Source organism: Hylobates moloch, unplaced genomic scaffold, assembly GCF_009828535.3.
Source record: "Hylobates moloch isolate HMO894 unplaced genomic scaffold, HMol_V3 SCAFFOLD_16, whole genome shotgun sequence".
Classification (NCBI taxonomy): Eukaryota; Metazoa; Chordata; class Mammalia; order Primates; family Hylobatidae; genus Hylobates; species Hylobates moloch.
The window spans coordinates 8,710,193-8,726,573 of record NW_026652291.1 but is presented as its reverse complement, the minus strand read 5'-3'; the positions used below and the strand labels follow the sequence as shown (position 1 = coordinate 8,726,573).

Here is a 16,381-nt window from a genome sequence, read left to right as displayed (position 1 = left end):
ATTAAAATAGGTTGTTTTGAATAGTAAATGATTATGAATTGGTAAAAGTTGATTTTGGCAGTGAAAGATAAGATGATAATTACTGTGAAATAAAGACTAAAATGTAGCTCCATCTTGTTAAGGCAGAATATAAACAGATTTTTTAAATAAGTAAAATATAGCTCCAGAACTTTTAAGAACATATAAGTCAAATTAATGAGTTTGTAGTTACCCTTTTATTTCTTAAGCTAAATAATTGATACAAAAGGATAATAGATAGTTGACATAAAGCAGAGGACTCCTGACCACCAGAGAATTCTGTGTCTGCGATTTTCCGCCTGCGTGTTTAGGAATTAGGTGTTTTGTGGCCATAAGTTTATTGAGGGAAGATGAGGTAGTATGTTTTTAATAGTAACTCTAATGTAGCCCAATTTGTTCTGTAATACATTTGTTCATGTGTTGCCCTGAGATTAGTTAACTCTCCACTAGTATATATATAGGTTTTGGTTTTTGTTGATGTATTTATAAAGATTAGCCTCCTTAGTTTATAGTATCATATTAAATAGTTTTCAGAATCTTACATTTTTAATTCTTGAGCATTCCTCAGAAGACTTGATTGTGCTCAGTACAGGTAATAGGATATTGACCCTTTAAACTTTAGGTTATCACTGAGCATTTAGGTAGTTTCTATATTCTTTCAGGACCTTTAAATTATTTTTTATAACTTTTGCAGCATGCCTGTGAAATACATTTGTTCATGAATGATGGGACTAAAACTCAGAATAGGCCAGGTGACTTGTTCAGGGCCATGAAATCATTATTATTATGCATTTATATAGAAAGTTCAAGGCATCCTAGTGATTTTAGGCATAAAATATTAAAGACAAAGCATGACCCGGCCACTCATTTGCCTTTTCCCATAAATTGTACTTGAAACATCTTAACTTTGCCAAAAGTTTTCGACCTTAATGGTGCATGTCATGGAACCCTCAGAGGAAAACATGAGTGAAGAGGTGTCGCATTGACTTTAATCTAGAATAGAATACACTGACATATTAGTCTTCTAGACCGTAGTTCATTGAATCTCTGGAAACAGCTTTCATCTTGTTAACTGACTATACGTTTGATCATATTAAAGTTTCATGCTCTCCTTGTAACATGAATGACGTTAGAATCATGAAAAGCCATTGCTGCCAACAAGTTGGAAGTTGAATTTACGGTTTTCAAAAGTGTCATTAGGAGATTTTTCTAGGTTGTGCTTGCTATTATTGTATGACATTTTGATGAAAGTTCTTAAGCATGTAGTACTCCTGTAGATCATGTAGTCAAGGGTTAGCTTGTTTCGCAGCTTATCTGCTCGTTAGCTGAGTGTTTTTTCTAGGAGAATGGATGACAGTAGAGCTTGAAGGCAGCTTTCCCTAGTTCCTTAGTAAGCCAAGCTGAAGGGACATAATGTGCTCTAAAATAAGTGAATAGACAAATTATGCTGACTTTATGAAAGCAGTGCTTTTGCTGAAAAAAATGTGTTGTGCATGGAGCAATCAACCCTGATAGCCAACCAGATAGTTTTTTTCCCCCATTTATTCTGACAGTCTACCATTGTATCAGTATTTTTTGGCACATTCATATAGATTACCTGTAATTTTTGGTGTGCTATTTTTGATAGTTACAGTAAATTCTTAATTTTTCATGGTATTGTAAGGGTGGGATACCTTGAACTAGTGAAGAACATAGATATTCCAAACTTTGTGTGCCATATATTTAATCATTTTATTTTGCTAACCTTGTTCCTTTAGACCTGCTAACTAGCAAAATTGCTTGAGTTGTACTTCCTATCTCCAGAGTAGATAACTAAAAATGTTGACAGGAGAGAGATCTAAATTTAAACAAGTAGACAACAACAACAAAATCAAGGGTGGACTGTGATGTAATGTGTGTGTCACATTTACATATGGATTGATACTTAATAGAATGAATTTCCATGTTAGTGGGATTACACTGGACACTTATGTAAGAACACACATTTATGGAACCCTAAAAGGATTTCTTATAGTGCTTACCTCAAAACAATAGTTGCAGAAATTAAACGTGTGTGTATTTAATGTTTTTATAAAAGATGAAGTTTCTCTTTTGCTTTAACTATCTTATAGTGTCTATTTTTCAGCTTGCAAATGACAGTGCCAGGCACACAGTAGATGCTTAGTAAGTACGTGGTGGTGATCTTCACCTCTGTTCAGACGGAGGTCATTGCTGTTGTGGAAGGAAATTACAATAGTCATTATTTTTATTAGAGTCTCCATCACTGAAACTCATTGAAAATAGTAAATCACTTTAATAAATTCTAGCAAATTTTTATTTTTATTTTTATTTTTTTTTTTGAGACGGAGTCTCGCTCTGTCACCCAGGCTGGAGTTCATTGGTGTGGTCTTGGCTCACTGCAACCTCCGCCTCCTGGGTTCAAGCAATTCTTCTGCCTCAGCTGGGACTGGTGTGTGCCACCACACCCGGCTAATTTTTGTATTTTTAGTAGAGACAGGGTTTCTCCATGTGGCCAACTTGGTCTCAAACTCCTGACCTCAAGTGATCCACCCACCTAGGCCTCCCAAAGTGCTGGGATTGTAGGCGTGAGCTACTACGCTGGGCCTCTAGCAGGATATTTTTAGATTATTCCTCAAATTTGTCTGTCTCTTTTCAAGTCATTCATTCATTTCCTAACTCTCCATCTTTTTATTTCTTCTCCCTGTAATTATGTTTGACCTTTTTCTGCATTTTCTTAAAACATACCTGTAATTAATGTCCATTCAAATATTACAGTTTTTGAGAGACTTAGAGGAAGATATGAAATTACCTCTTTATTACAAGAATAGTTCAATAGTTACTCTACAGGTGCACATCCGTATATGTGCAAAACACTGTGTCAAGCTCATTAAGGGTTGGAAAAATGAGGAAAACCATAGTCCTTACCCTCAGGGAGCATACATAGTAGAAGAGAAATAGAGGAGGTTATGAAAATAGTTTACATGAAATACACAAATGTATGTACTATAACTCTAGAAAAAAATACATTAAGAACACAGCAACTAGAAACTGCTGCTTCCTACTGAAAGTTCACATAGGAGACAGCATAGTGCTGTGGAAAGGAAATTGCAATAAGAATAAAGAGCTCTGAGTTCTAGTCTTTTCATCACCATCAGCTGAGAAATACTGAGCACATTCTCTGGCTTTTTTCCGTCCCTAGTTTCAGTTTTTTCTGTATATATAGCAGATTTTAACTAAATCTATTAGTTGCATAAATATTGTGGTATAATAACATGTTTGCTGTAACCTTCATAGAAGATGTGTCCTTTTTCTTTTAGTTACTACTAATATTCTGTTTTCAACCACTGTTAGGGAATGGAATAATTTAATCAAATAAATAGATTAACTGATTAGTGTAGTCACATGGACTGATTAGTGCAGTGTTTAAAGTTCTTTGTTCTATGTGTACTATATGAAGCATTTTAAAACTTTTAGGCTGTATATTTGAAGTTTCTAAACTAGACATGTAGACTTTTGTCATAAGGGGTGGGCAAAACCCAAATAACACTGCCCGAGTACTCATCTCTTAGAGACAGCCATGAATCTGACTGGCTTTTCTTAGAAGCTGTTGAAAGCACCTAGAGGTGATCTTTTGATGCTTGACTTGGGAAGCAAAGAATTGGTCTTTGGTTTTTGCTTCTGAAGATTTTTTTTCTCTTTTCTATTAAAACAGCTTTAAGTCTACAGCAGGTCTCCAATCGATGTTTAGACTATTAGTAAATTATCAGTTCAAATGCATCTAGCCTATTTGTCTTCCTGTTTCTAAATTGGAAGTGAGAAGCTGCTAATTAACTAAACTTTAGCATATCTGAACACTTCAAAAATATAATGTGTAATATATATGCCGGTGCCCTTTGAAATCTAATTTTTGAAGATTTTTAGCTGTGCTGAATTAAAAGAATACTCAAGTTTATTTTATAAGTTATTTTAATATATCATACAATGTTTTGGTTTCATATTAAATGCAAAGGCACCTGTGAGACCTGATACAGAATGTGACAAAAATCAGAGATTAGCATAGTCACTTTGTGAAGCCATTTTTCTGTTCAAAAGGAACCAAAATATGCACTGTCTGAAGCCTAAGGATGTTGACAAATAACAAAATGAAGCATTCGGAAAGATTCAGAAGGAAGAAGCTGGCAGCAGATTGCTTAGAATTTTACTCATTGCCTTATAAAATTGATAACATACTTAGGTACTACTAAACTTGAAGGGTTTTATTTTGTTTTTTTTTTAATTGGTCTGTAGACCACTGGCCTTTTTTCTATGCAGACTACGTACATTGTTAGAAAAGTTGGGCAGGAGTTACCTGGCTGAAGTGTGGATTAATGCAGTAGAGTGCTTTACCTAATGCATACTGCTTAAAGCACAGGTGTTTCTTTTGTTGGTTGAATACTGTCTGATTTTCCTTCCTATGTAATTTACCTGCATGGAGATTAAGAAAGCCCCCTTTTATTAAATAAGCTTGAAAACTAGATGAATGCACTTAGGTTCTTGGGTAGAATGTATTGGATAGCTAGCTCCCTTTATAATGAGCGTTTAAAAATCTGCTCTCCAAAAACTGGAAAATGCATTCTCTGCTGTATGGAAAGCAATATAGTACTGAAATATTCCTCCTTAATTTTGGTCTGAACGAACAAAAGTGTCTGTGTTTATTCCTGCCTAATGCATCACAAATCTGCTGACATGCTAACCATGGAGTCTTGGCTGGCGTTAATCAGGCCTGTGCACCGGCGGGAAAGATGTACCTAATGCACTCCATCAGTGCAGTTTGCATATGGAAGTTCTCACAGGGGAGCTGCCCTGTGCCAGCTGAGGGTTACCTGCCCACTGCAGTTATTGTATGTAATTATCGAACCAATCTGTTCAGCCCAGCAGGGTTTAGATGGTAATCATGAAGCAACACTTTGGAAAAGAAAGATGTAAGGCATTCTCCCCTTTTCTCATCAGTTATATGAAGTTATAGCCACTCTTACAGCTATTTTTGAGAGGCAATACCTCCATATACAAATCTGCTAAATGAATGCCTTTGAAAGTTTCTCAAGGTTCAGTCAAGTTGTTATTTTTGTATATGTGAAGCATTTTCTTTAGGAACATGGTGGGTATCTCTGAGTTCTAATTTTCCACAGCCACCTTAAGAATGTTTTGAAACAGTGGGATTAATTGTAATACATAGATAATAACAGTTCTGACCATTTGGAGGTTTTAAGGTAATGTGGCTTGAATAGAGTTCAGCTTTCCCATGTAGTTCTCTTTGGAACAGAACCCATGGTTGCCATTAGGAAAAGGAACAATGTGCTGTCAGCAGGCATTATCCTCTTTTCTCGCTGTACACAAAATGGCCTGCAGCAAGGAACATTCTCAGATGAAGTTTAACTTATTGTTAATTGTTAGAAAATATAAATGAGGACATTCTGTTGCGTTGTGAACCTGTGAGATTTGGGGCATATCAGATGGTTTTCTAAATGATAGAGACTTATTTTAGGCAACCCAAGAGAAGCTTTGGATTAAAATTTGGATTTTAACCTGTTTAAATTTGAAACTACACAAGATAAAGTTATATAAAAAATTCAAAGTTTTATATTTATTAGTAATGCCCCTCTATAATTTTACCTATGTATAGAGATGTTAGAGAATTTAGAAACTGAACGCAGGACTGGACCTGTTAGAAAATGTTGTAGTGGTAGAAAGATATAAAATGAAATTGAAGGAACATTTGGGAAGAATGGATGGTGACAGAATATAAGCACTGACTCCTAAATAACACTTCACTAGAAAAATAGGACAGGCCCAAGAGAATGTGGGAAATCCAGACGGTTTTTGAGATTTTCGGAGAGCTTTGTACTTTTAAGACTATTCATGTATGGTAAGGTTTATGGCCCTCTTAAACTTTTAATAAAAAGTATGCCAAAAGAGAAACATTTATTACAAGTTTTTCATTATTGATTCATAAATAGAATTTTACCACCAATGTTATGTGGTACAAACACTGATGTAATAAATGGGGCAAGACATACATTTTTTCCATTTATCAGATTATCCTCTCTCCACCCCACCCACGTTGTACAATGTGGAGAGTATCATTGGCCTGAGTGGTGATCGTGAGTTTGTAAAACATTTTGTTTTAAAAGAGTTTCTGTATGATTAGTCCTGATGGTTAAACCATAGCTTTGAATAATGAAGTATATAAAGCATGAAAAGTTAGAGGTGGATATAACAAATATATCTACCATCTGGGTTAACTGTCTAGGTGAAAGTTCTTGTACTCCCCCTTTCTTCCATCCCTCATCCATTCCTTTAGGTAACCACTGACCTGAAGTTGAGAATATTCTCCCTGTGTGTTTTGACACACCCACACCTATATACATTTATACACACACACAAATATGTGGTGAGTTTGTAGTTTACTTGACTGTCAGATCTCTCTCTCTCTCTCTCTTTAAAATATGTAAGAAGCGAAAGAAAGAAATTGAAGAAAGCAAGGAACCTGGTGTTGAAGATATGGAATGGTCAAACACACAGACAGAGGAGGCCATACAGACCCGTAAGTTGAACAGTTTTGCCTAGCTGCTTCTATACATAAACACAAATTTCATTTCCTCCCATTAGATGAGGGGTCAACTATTTGGGTCATGACCTTTTGATTTTATAATAAAATACCACAAGATTTTTATATAGTATGTATTGCGGTGTCTTTTGTACACACGTTAGATTATTTTCTCTCCACAATAATTATAAAGTTGAGACTGGGAAGCTTCCTTCATTTTGCAGATTTGGAACCCGAGACACTGAATGATTAAATGGCAGAGCTGCCAGGCGTGGTGACTGACATGTGCCTGTAGTCTCAGCCACTCAGGAGGCTGAGGCAGGAGGATCACTTGAGCCCAGGAGTTTGAGTCGAGTCTGGGCAACATAGAAACCCCATCTCTAAAATAAATAAAATAAATGACTGAGCTGTTGTGAAAGGGTTAGTGATAGAGACCAGAACTCTTAACTGTCAGGCCAATGTCTTTCCACTTCCTCACGCTGATCCCACATAACTCTGGGTATGATAGTGAGTGTCAGGGGTCAGACATGGGTCTGTTGCAACTGAGCTGCCTGATTGTTCCTTATAAAGTTTGTCAACCTCTTCTTTTTTTTCCACCACGCCTGGCTAATTTTTTGTATTTTTTAGTAGAGACGGGGTTTCACCGTGGTCTCGATCTCCTGACCTGGTGATCCGCCCGCCTCGGCCTCCCAAAGTGCTGGGATTACAAGCGTGAGCCACCGCGCCCGGCTTAAATTTTAAAATTGGCGGTTTTAGTTTCGGAAAGATCCTGCATTGTTCTAGAGAGATTGACACTCATTAAGTCTAAGGCAGAGTCTCAGCTGCGCATCAGAAAGACTCATCCCTCTCTTGACTGCCTGGATATCATTTGTTACCTGAACTTTGCTTAATGCGCATCAAGGGTTTTTGTTTTGATAGATAAACACCTTTAAATTCTAGTATAATTACGAAACTTTTTTTTAACCTAAATTTTTAGTGTAAGATCTTCTACTGATGCTTTTTCCCATAAGAAAATATATTAGCATTTTTGTTATTTTACTAATGACAAAAGAGTATAGTGAAGTCATAAATAATTTAAGGAGAACAATTCAGTTTTTTGACATAACTTTTTCAGAAGATAAAGAATAATCAGATTCACGCTTATTCATATAAACTCAAAATTGTTGTTCTTAAAATGCTGTTTATTTCCCCCATTACAGTTCACTTTTTTCCCCTAAAGTACAAGGCGAGTTAAGGTATTTTACTATCAAAATAATCATAAGCGAGAGAAATATTATCTGATGGTAAAATGTTATTGCTTCCAGAAAAAGAAAAAGCCAAGAGTTCATGTAAATGTATATTTTTAAATTTATCAGTTTAAAAGTAACTTGAAGGAAAAGACACATTATTACATTTGACTTTTTTAATTTTTAAGATACATAGTACAATTTAGTGAACACTGTTTTAGGGCTTTAAGATTTTGTGTCATAAACATGTTTCAAGAATGGTTACCTCTAACAGCAGCTTTAGAAATGTCAGTTTCTTCATTAACAATTTTATTTTCAAACACAATTTATGATTTACAATATGGTAAGAGATTTTTCTCACTGTGTGATCTTTCAGAATGCTGTGCCTAGCAAAATGGGAGCAACTTTCCTTTAATATCTATTTAGACCATTTTAAAAACGTGTATAATTTTCTTGATACACCTAAACTCATTTTGAATAGTTGGGGGTCTGTTGTGTAAGAACACATTCTGAAAGCTTTCAAAATGTGTATTGTGTAGGTTTTCTCAAATAAAGAGAGGAGGTGATGGGATGATTTTCAAGAAGAACAGAGGACTCTAATCCTTTTATTTTTATGCAAGGCATAATTTTTACCAGTTGAGAAAATTTGGTTATTTGCTGCAAGTAATTTTTCCCCTCACAAAATGATGAGCCTGTAAAAATCATGCATATTTTGGCATTTCAAAATCATGCCAGTATTTCAGAATTGTGCTAAAAATTAGCTAATATAGCCATGATATTTATGGCTGGTGTACTTTCCCCCCTCCTCTTCATAAAATGGAGGCTACTTTTGTTGGCATTATTTTTAAGAACCTTGGATTTTGGACCATTCCTGATGAATCTTTGGAGAAAGCATGACTAGTCAAAAAGTAGATATTTTTAAGGGAACCCTACAAAGAAATTTCCTACTTTTTTTTCCTACTGCATTATAAAATCATAGAAAAGCATCCCAAACTTGTATGTTATTTTCCAAATATCAAATTATATACATTAGTCTTCTGATTGGACCCTTTGCCAGTAGTGTATATTATGAAAATGGTTATATATTTAATTAAAGAGATAAAAAGATAGATTTTTTTTGTAACAATCAGAATTATTAGGGAAAATGTTGAATTGATTTATGCAGCAAAGTCAACAAGGTGCGTAGGACTGATTATATAATAAATTCCAGGCAGGAGTAGCTCTTTGAGTTGCAGTGAGAAACTTTGGATTGAAGGAGATGAGCAGCAGTGATATTTAATTTCAGAGTAAAATGGCAAATTAAGACATTAATGAGAATAATGCTATTTGAATATAACTTTATAGTTGTTAATTTAGTGTTCTTTGTAGTGTGGTTAAAGATTTAAAATGTGTTGAAAGGGAGATATAGTATTGATTATTGACCTTGATTTTGTAATACCCTTTATGCCAATTTCACTATCACAGCATTTTCAGTTTTCTGTGCAGAATTAATTTCAAATTTCTTGAAATAGGCCAGGCACAGTGGCTCATGCTTGTAATCCCAGCAGTTTGGGAGGCCGAGGCAGGTGGATCATTTGAGGTCAGGAGTTCAACACCAGCCTGCCCAACATGGTGAAAGTCTAAGTCCTACTACAATACAAAAATTACCTGGGCGTGGTGACAGGCACCTGTAAGCTCAGCTACTCTGGAGGCTGAGGCAGGAGAATCACTTGAACCCAGGAGGCAGAGGTTGCAGTGAGCCAAGATCGTGTCACGGCACTCTAGCCTGGCAACAAAGTGAGATTCCCTCTCAAAATAATAATAATAATAAAAATAAAATTTCTTGAAATAAAAACCTAAAAATCTACTGTGGGATATTTTTAATAGATGGCCATGTTACAGAAATTTAAGAAAAAACTTAAATTTTAGAATCAATCATAGTACAGTATATAGGGTATGTATGATGAGTGGCAGAAAAAAGGATATTCATATAAGCTTGAAATTTGCGGCTGGGCGCGGTGGCTCACGCTTGTAATCCCAGCACTTTGGGAGGCCAAGGCGGGCGGATCACGAGGTCAGGAGATCGAGACCATGGTGAAACCCCGTCTCTACCAAAAATACAAAAAATTAGCCAGGCGTGGTGGCGGGTGCCTGTAGTCCCAGCTACTCGGGAGGCTGAGACAGGAGAATGGCGTGAACCTGGGAGGCGGAGCTTGCAGTGAGCCGAGATCGCGCCACTGCACTCCAGCCTGGGTGACAGAGCAAGACTGTCTCCAAAAAAAAAAAAAAAAAAAAAAAAAAAAAGAAATTTGCTTTCATTGAACTGTATGGTGATTGAATAGAAACTATAACTTGGAAAAATTAAAAATGCTAGTTTTGAAACTGACCTTCATGTTAAGTAACTAAAACTCATGATCACAAAACCTTTAGATACATATGGTAGAATTTTGTTCCACATTCAAAGAATGTTTTGTACTTTTCAGAAAAGAAGTATTGATCTTTTGTTTTTTTTCGTGCAGTCATTGATTAATTATGAGCACCATGCTGTCCCTGACTCTGGTGTCCCTGCTCTTTCCTGGGAGAGCATAGCATGCGGCAGTGGGAAAGAAATGGCCCTGCTTCTTTTGCCAACACTAGGCAGCCGTGATCAGGCTAACTGCTGCACCCAGAGGTGGAGTAGGAGTAGTAGGTGGGGTGAAATGTCTCGGTGAGGCAGAATTCCCATGTCCCCAGTAGAGAGTCACTGATTTATTCCAAACCAAGAATAGTTAGATAGGAACTGTCATAAGGGACTTAGACCAGTATCACACATGATCCTTTTCTAGGAGGCTACTCATTTGGGACCTGTGTAATTCCTAGTGGAAAAAACTTTCCATTTCATTATATCCCAGTGCTCTCCTGCCAAAAGTGTGTAGGTTATAGGCTTTAAAAAGCAACTCGTTCCTTTGCTTTTCATAACATGCGTGACCTCATCGCTTCCCCCTAAGGAATGAATGCTTATCTATATTGCTAAAGTTTATATTTGGAGAGGATGTTTTGAATTTTACAACACATTTAAATTTTGGAGAGAAATATTTCAGTATTAGTAAAAATTAGATACGTTTTATCAGTCAAAGTATTTTTATATGGCTTAAGAGAAGGTAGGTTTTGTCGGCATGTTTTTTGACATATTAAAAAATGACCCGATTTTCTAAGATTTTCAGAGTATTAGCAGTCATACCTTTGTATGTCAATTTTATCTTTGCAAATCACCAGAGTCAATTTGATTTTGAAATGTTAATAACTATATTTAGGGATATTTATATTTCTGTTCTTTTGCTTTTGTGAATTATTGATTAATGATTTCAGTTTCTTTGATTTTTCTTCAAGGTTCAAGAACCAGAAAGAGAGTCCAGAAGTAACTCAGATGCTGTGAACCAGCTTTCCTTTTCTTTGTTTTCTTTTGACTTTTTTCTCCTTTTCTATTTGAACTGTTTTATTTTCATGTGAGTCTTGCGAGGTGGAAGTAATAATACCCATGTGTTCAGAAAACATTAACTTTTTTTATAAAAATATTTTGTACAATTCATTAAAGGCTAATTTATGAAATTTCAAAATCTTCAGGTTATACTCCTTAAGTTATTCCAAAGCCGTGTGTTTGTGATGTTTTGGAGTACATATATATGAAAATTATTATGACATGCACTTTTCTAATTTCTCAGAGTGGATAAAAATGTTTGACAAAGTCCTCACTTTTAAGGAAATGCAAAGCTTAAAATAAAAATCTCTTTTGTTTGATACAAATGCACAGTATGTTGTGGCTGTAAGGTTTGGTTTGTATTGATTTTGTTCTGTTCCAAAATCTTTTATTAAGCACCTGCTGTATGAGCCAGGAGGTACAAAGACAGGAAAGGAATATGAAATAAAAAGTGGAGGAAGCGTATCCACGAGAGAGAAAATTTACATATATGAAAGATTACATAAGAATTATGTCAGTATGCAAGCGGTATGACAAGAAAACAAGTGACAGATGATCAAGTGGTGTGATTAAAGATTGTGTAAAGACTGGCTTCATCTACGGAAGTCCTATGAACTAGATATTAATAGAGCCTATTCATTCACAGGAGTTTATTTTTCTAAAAATTTTGTTTCACTTTCATAGCATTTAGTATTTATACAGTAAACCAAGCACTTCAGAGTTTCAGTGGTCAGAAAGTTTAAGATCTCGAATGTTTTTAGTTGCCTTGGGAACAACACACACATTTATGAACAATTTCATGATTCATTCCTCAAAGTTTTCTTGGTCAGAGAAATTGAGATTGGACTATATTTTCTGATGGATGGCATGCCTTACCACTTAATAACGTGCACAGTATGTTTAGAGGTATGTGGACATAGTTTCACTTAAATATTTAAGTATTTTAATATGTATTCAAAATACAGCTAGCACATTAAATTGGTGATTTGTCTACTACTTAGGACAAGCCTAAATTAGGTATTTCAATTTTTAAAAGCAAGTCGATTTGAGGAAAAAAATAAGTAAATGTACAGATGGGATATGGACATACCAGAAATTGTGAAGGTTATACCAAGTTTGAGAAACTATGAACCAGTTACAAAGACTATAACTTTTGGCTTTCTTTCTTTTTTTTTTTTATTTGAATAGCTGATTTATTATTATTATTATTATTATTTTGTTATTATACTTTAGGTTTTAGGGTACATGTGCACAATGTGCAGGTTTGTTACATATGTATCCATGTGCCATGTTGGTTTGCTGCACCCATTAACTCGTCATTTAGCATTAGGTATATCTCCTAATGCTGTCCCTCCCCCCTCCCCCCTCCCCACAACAGTCCCCGGAGTCTGATGTTCACCTTCCTGTGTCCATGAGTTCTCGTTGTTCAATTCCCACCTATGAGTGAGAACATGCAGTGTTTGGTTTTTTGTCCTTTTGCGGTAGTTTACTGAGAATGTTGTTTTCCAGTTTCATCCATGTCCCTACAAAGGACATGAACTCATCATTTTTATGGCTGCATAGTATTCCATGGTGTATATGTGCCACATTTTCTTAATCCAGTCTATCGTTGTTGGACATTTAGGTTGGTTCCAAGTCTTTGCTATTGTGAATAGTGCCGCAGTAAACATACGTGTGCATGTGTCTTTATAGCAGCATGATTTATAGTACTTTGGGTATGTGGATATTCAGTTGTCATATGAAGCGTTTATCACTGAAATGGTTAGATACTGAAAAATGCAAAACATCTACAGACTTTCCTTTGAAGATTAACCTTTTAATGCCTCCTGAAGTTCTAGAGCAACATATCTTTACAGATTAGAAAATTTGACTTTGGGCAGAGGCTCCTCCTGCTTTCTGTAGAATGTTAGGTTTTAGTACTCATCAGTGTTAATCCCCCAAGTTTATTTGTAACACCTAAATTAACTCTCAAGTTCTGTTGTAAACACATTAATGCTTAAAATAGAGTAAACTGCGTGTGATGTTTTTCTGTGTATGCCGTAGCCTCCTTATTTTTCAAAATATAAAAACATGGAAAACTTGGTTAAATATTAAGAAAACAAATATTTCCTCACATTATTGTTTTAAATAAGTGCTGGCATTTTCTTGAATGTTACTATATTGGCAGGGCTACAGAAATTAATGAAAAACTACTAGCCATAGTAGCCAGTTTGATTCGTTAGCTACATCCCTCATTCGGCTATTTTATTCCCTACGTTGTATTGTTTTATTCTACTCCCCTTTTAAGAAATGGTTAAGCAACCTCGTCATTCAGAGTTACTTTTTTTTTTCTTGTACTTTTCAGTTCTATGTTTAGTATTTTTATCTTGCATTGTTTTTATTTTCTTTCCAATCCCTGAATGGAGTGGATTTGCCATTTTTTTGTTCTTTCTCAATCCAGCTTCCATATTTTAACATGTTCTTGGTTCCATTTTCTCTTGCCTTCTCTGCCATTTTCTTTAGGTCCTTATTGAGCTGAGGTTTTCTAGTCTGTTGAGGATCAACACCCCTTCCAGGCTCTTGTCCTTCACACAACAGGATGTGTATGTGCTCTACAGTTTCTAGATAAGTCTTTGGTAACTAACTAAGCCCTGAAGTAAAATAGCTTCTAGGTGTTCTTCAAGAGTGATCTAAGGCAAACACTAATAAGCCAGTTATAAAACCGTGATTATTGCTTTGAATTACTAAATTAAGTGTGCATATAAAGACCCAAGTTGCATAACAATAAAGTAGTGGTGGAAATATAAACAATGTATTTGTATTTGTGTGGGGAGATACATATGTCCACAGTTGAACATTATATGTTTGTTAATTCTTTAAAATTCTGTTTTAATGCTCTATATTCATTGGATTATAAGGGTGTATTAATAATACATGGCCATTTTATATCATTTAGAACATACAGAAAAGTGTCAACAGACAAACCAGCGATAATACTACTACCCACAGGCAACCACTATTAATGTTTTGACATATTTTCTTCAGTCATTTCTTTGCATTTTTATTTTTAAATAGTTATACTTCATATACAGCTTTATATTCTTTTTAAAGTTAACATTAAATACTTTTTATGTTATTATAAATACTTTATGAATATAACTTCTATGTTTTCTTAACTTTTTAAAATGAATTTATGATACTTTCGTGACCATTTTTGTATTATTGGGCATTCAGGTTGTTTTCAGTATTGGGATATTATAAACAATATTTTTTAACAAAATTGGGCAGAAATCTTCGTTGACATATGAATATTCTTAGATTTTCAAAAGGGAGCCACTGGGTCAAAGACTGAAATGAAAAGTTGTGGCTACTTATGAAATTGCTTTGCAAAAATCTGTCAGTTAACACTTTGCCCAGTAAATCCGAGTGCCCAACCTACATTTTTGTCATCCTTGAGGGTTATAGACTGAAAGTTTGTGTCCCCTGCATTGTTCCTGTGTTTAAGCCTAACTCCTAAGATGATGGTCTTTGGAGGTGGACCTTTGGGAGGTGATTAGGTCATGAGGGTGAAGCCTTCATGATTAATGGGATTAATGCCTTTATAAGAGACAGGAGAGAGATGATGTCTGTCTCTGTCATGTGACCATCTGCAAACCAGGAAGATGGGCCTCGCCAGGAATAGAATCTGCCAGAACTTCTATTTCTCAGCCTCCAGAATAGTGGGAAATAAATGTTTGCTATTTAAGCCACCCAGACTAACACATTAAATTTTATTTTTGTAATTTGATAAGGTAAATTTTTTTTTTATTGCTAGTGCACCCAAACCTTCATTTGTAAACTAATCACTCTTTTCTTTTTGGTGTGTTGGTAAGTACTGTTTTTACAGTAATGACCTTAACTCTTTGCCATTTTTGTTTTCCTGTTTATTTTTTGTGTATATTTTTAATTTTTATGAAGTTTAGCTTTTATCACTCATTGTAATTTCTATCACTGTTTCAAAATATTTTTCATCCAGAAATTAGAAATATTTACCATGACTTTTTCTAGGCTTTTTTGTTTTAATGCTTCAAAATTTTCAATCCGTATGGGATTTATTTTGGCAAATGTATGCCATGAGGTGAGGATCACAAAGATTTTTTTCTAAGCAGCTAGCCAGTAGCTTCAGTACCATTTGTTAAATAAATGATCTCCTCCACCCTTCCTCCACCCTGGTTTGTGATGCCTGCTTTATTACATACTCTTGTTTCTAGACTATCTGTTCGATTTCATTGATCTGTCTGTTCTTATGCCAGCACCACACTGACTTAATTAATGCCATTTTACTTATTAATTCTAATTTATTGCCCAAACCACATTAACAGAAATCAGAATTCACTTATGATCCTACCACCACTACAGAAATCTAACTCTTGTCCTTTGGCTGTGTTATTCTTAGTCCTATTTCATGCCTGCTTAATTTTTTAGTTATAACAGTTGCATAGATAAAATTTTGTAGTTTTTTTAAAAGTTCCACAGGTTATTCTGTAGTCTTCTAACTTATTAAGTTCTACTGATAGAGAAAGGTACAAGTCACATTAAAGAATTAATATTATAAAAGGGTCTTGATATGCAGATCGCCTTACACACTGTATTAGTAATTGTATGCAGTCTACTGCTGACCAGATGGTTTAGACAACTCTTTATCACATGCGTGTTACACAAATAAAATGCTTACCATTTTCACTGTACTGAGGATGCGTTTGTACATACAATGGTGAGTTTATGATGGCATAGCATTTTGCAACTTACGAATAGCATTCTTGAATTTTTGTAGTTTGGCTTGTCATGAAGTTCCCTGTAAAACTTCTGCATTGAGAAAATTCAGTTTCATTTGTAAACCACTGCAGATGATCTTCACAAAACCATCTTAGTTAAGTCCAGTGTTGGAACATTGTTCTGAGATGTCAGCCATGTGAGTGGAGATGATAGTATAATCTTTGTGCCTGGGATGCAACAGGGAGGAGTGAATCCAGAGTTTGGGGAGAGGGTGGAACAGTCATCTGAATGCTATTTCCACTTTCCTGTGTGTTGGCTTTCTGCTTCTGATATCCTATAGAAGCCAGTGAAAAGCCATCACACTTACTTAAAATGAACACC

General features: G+C 35.3%; 1 protein-coding gene across 4 annotated transcripts in view; it reads left to right on the top strand.

Annotated features, from left to right (window-relative positions):
• Positions 1-16,381, top strand: part of VRK1 (VRK serine/threonine kinase 1) — a 176,606-nt gene that overhangs the window by 71,908 nt on the left and 88,317 nt on the right. For 3 of the 4 annotated variants that reach the window (XM_032179729.2, XM_058429574.1, XM_058429575.1), the window contains exons 12-13: positions 6,511-6,601; positions 11,179-11,596. The exons of the other annotated variant lie outside the window; for it this stretch is intronic. In XM_032179729.2, the coding sequence (XP_032035620.1) occupies positions 6,511-6,601; positions 11,179-11,210 (123 nt within the window). In that variant the 3' untranslated portion in view covers positions 11,211-11,596. Of the gene's footprint in view, positions 1-6,510; positions 6,602-11,178; positions 11,597-16,381 lie in introns of those variants that run through there. 4 annotated transcript variants of the gene reach the window in all.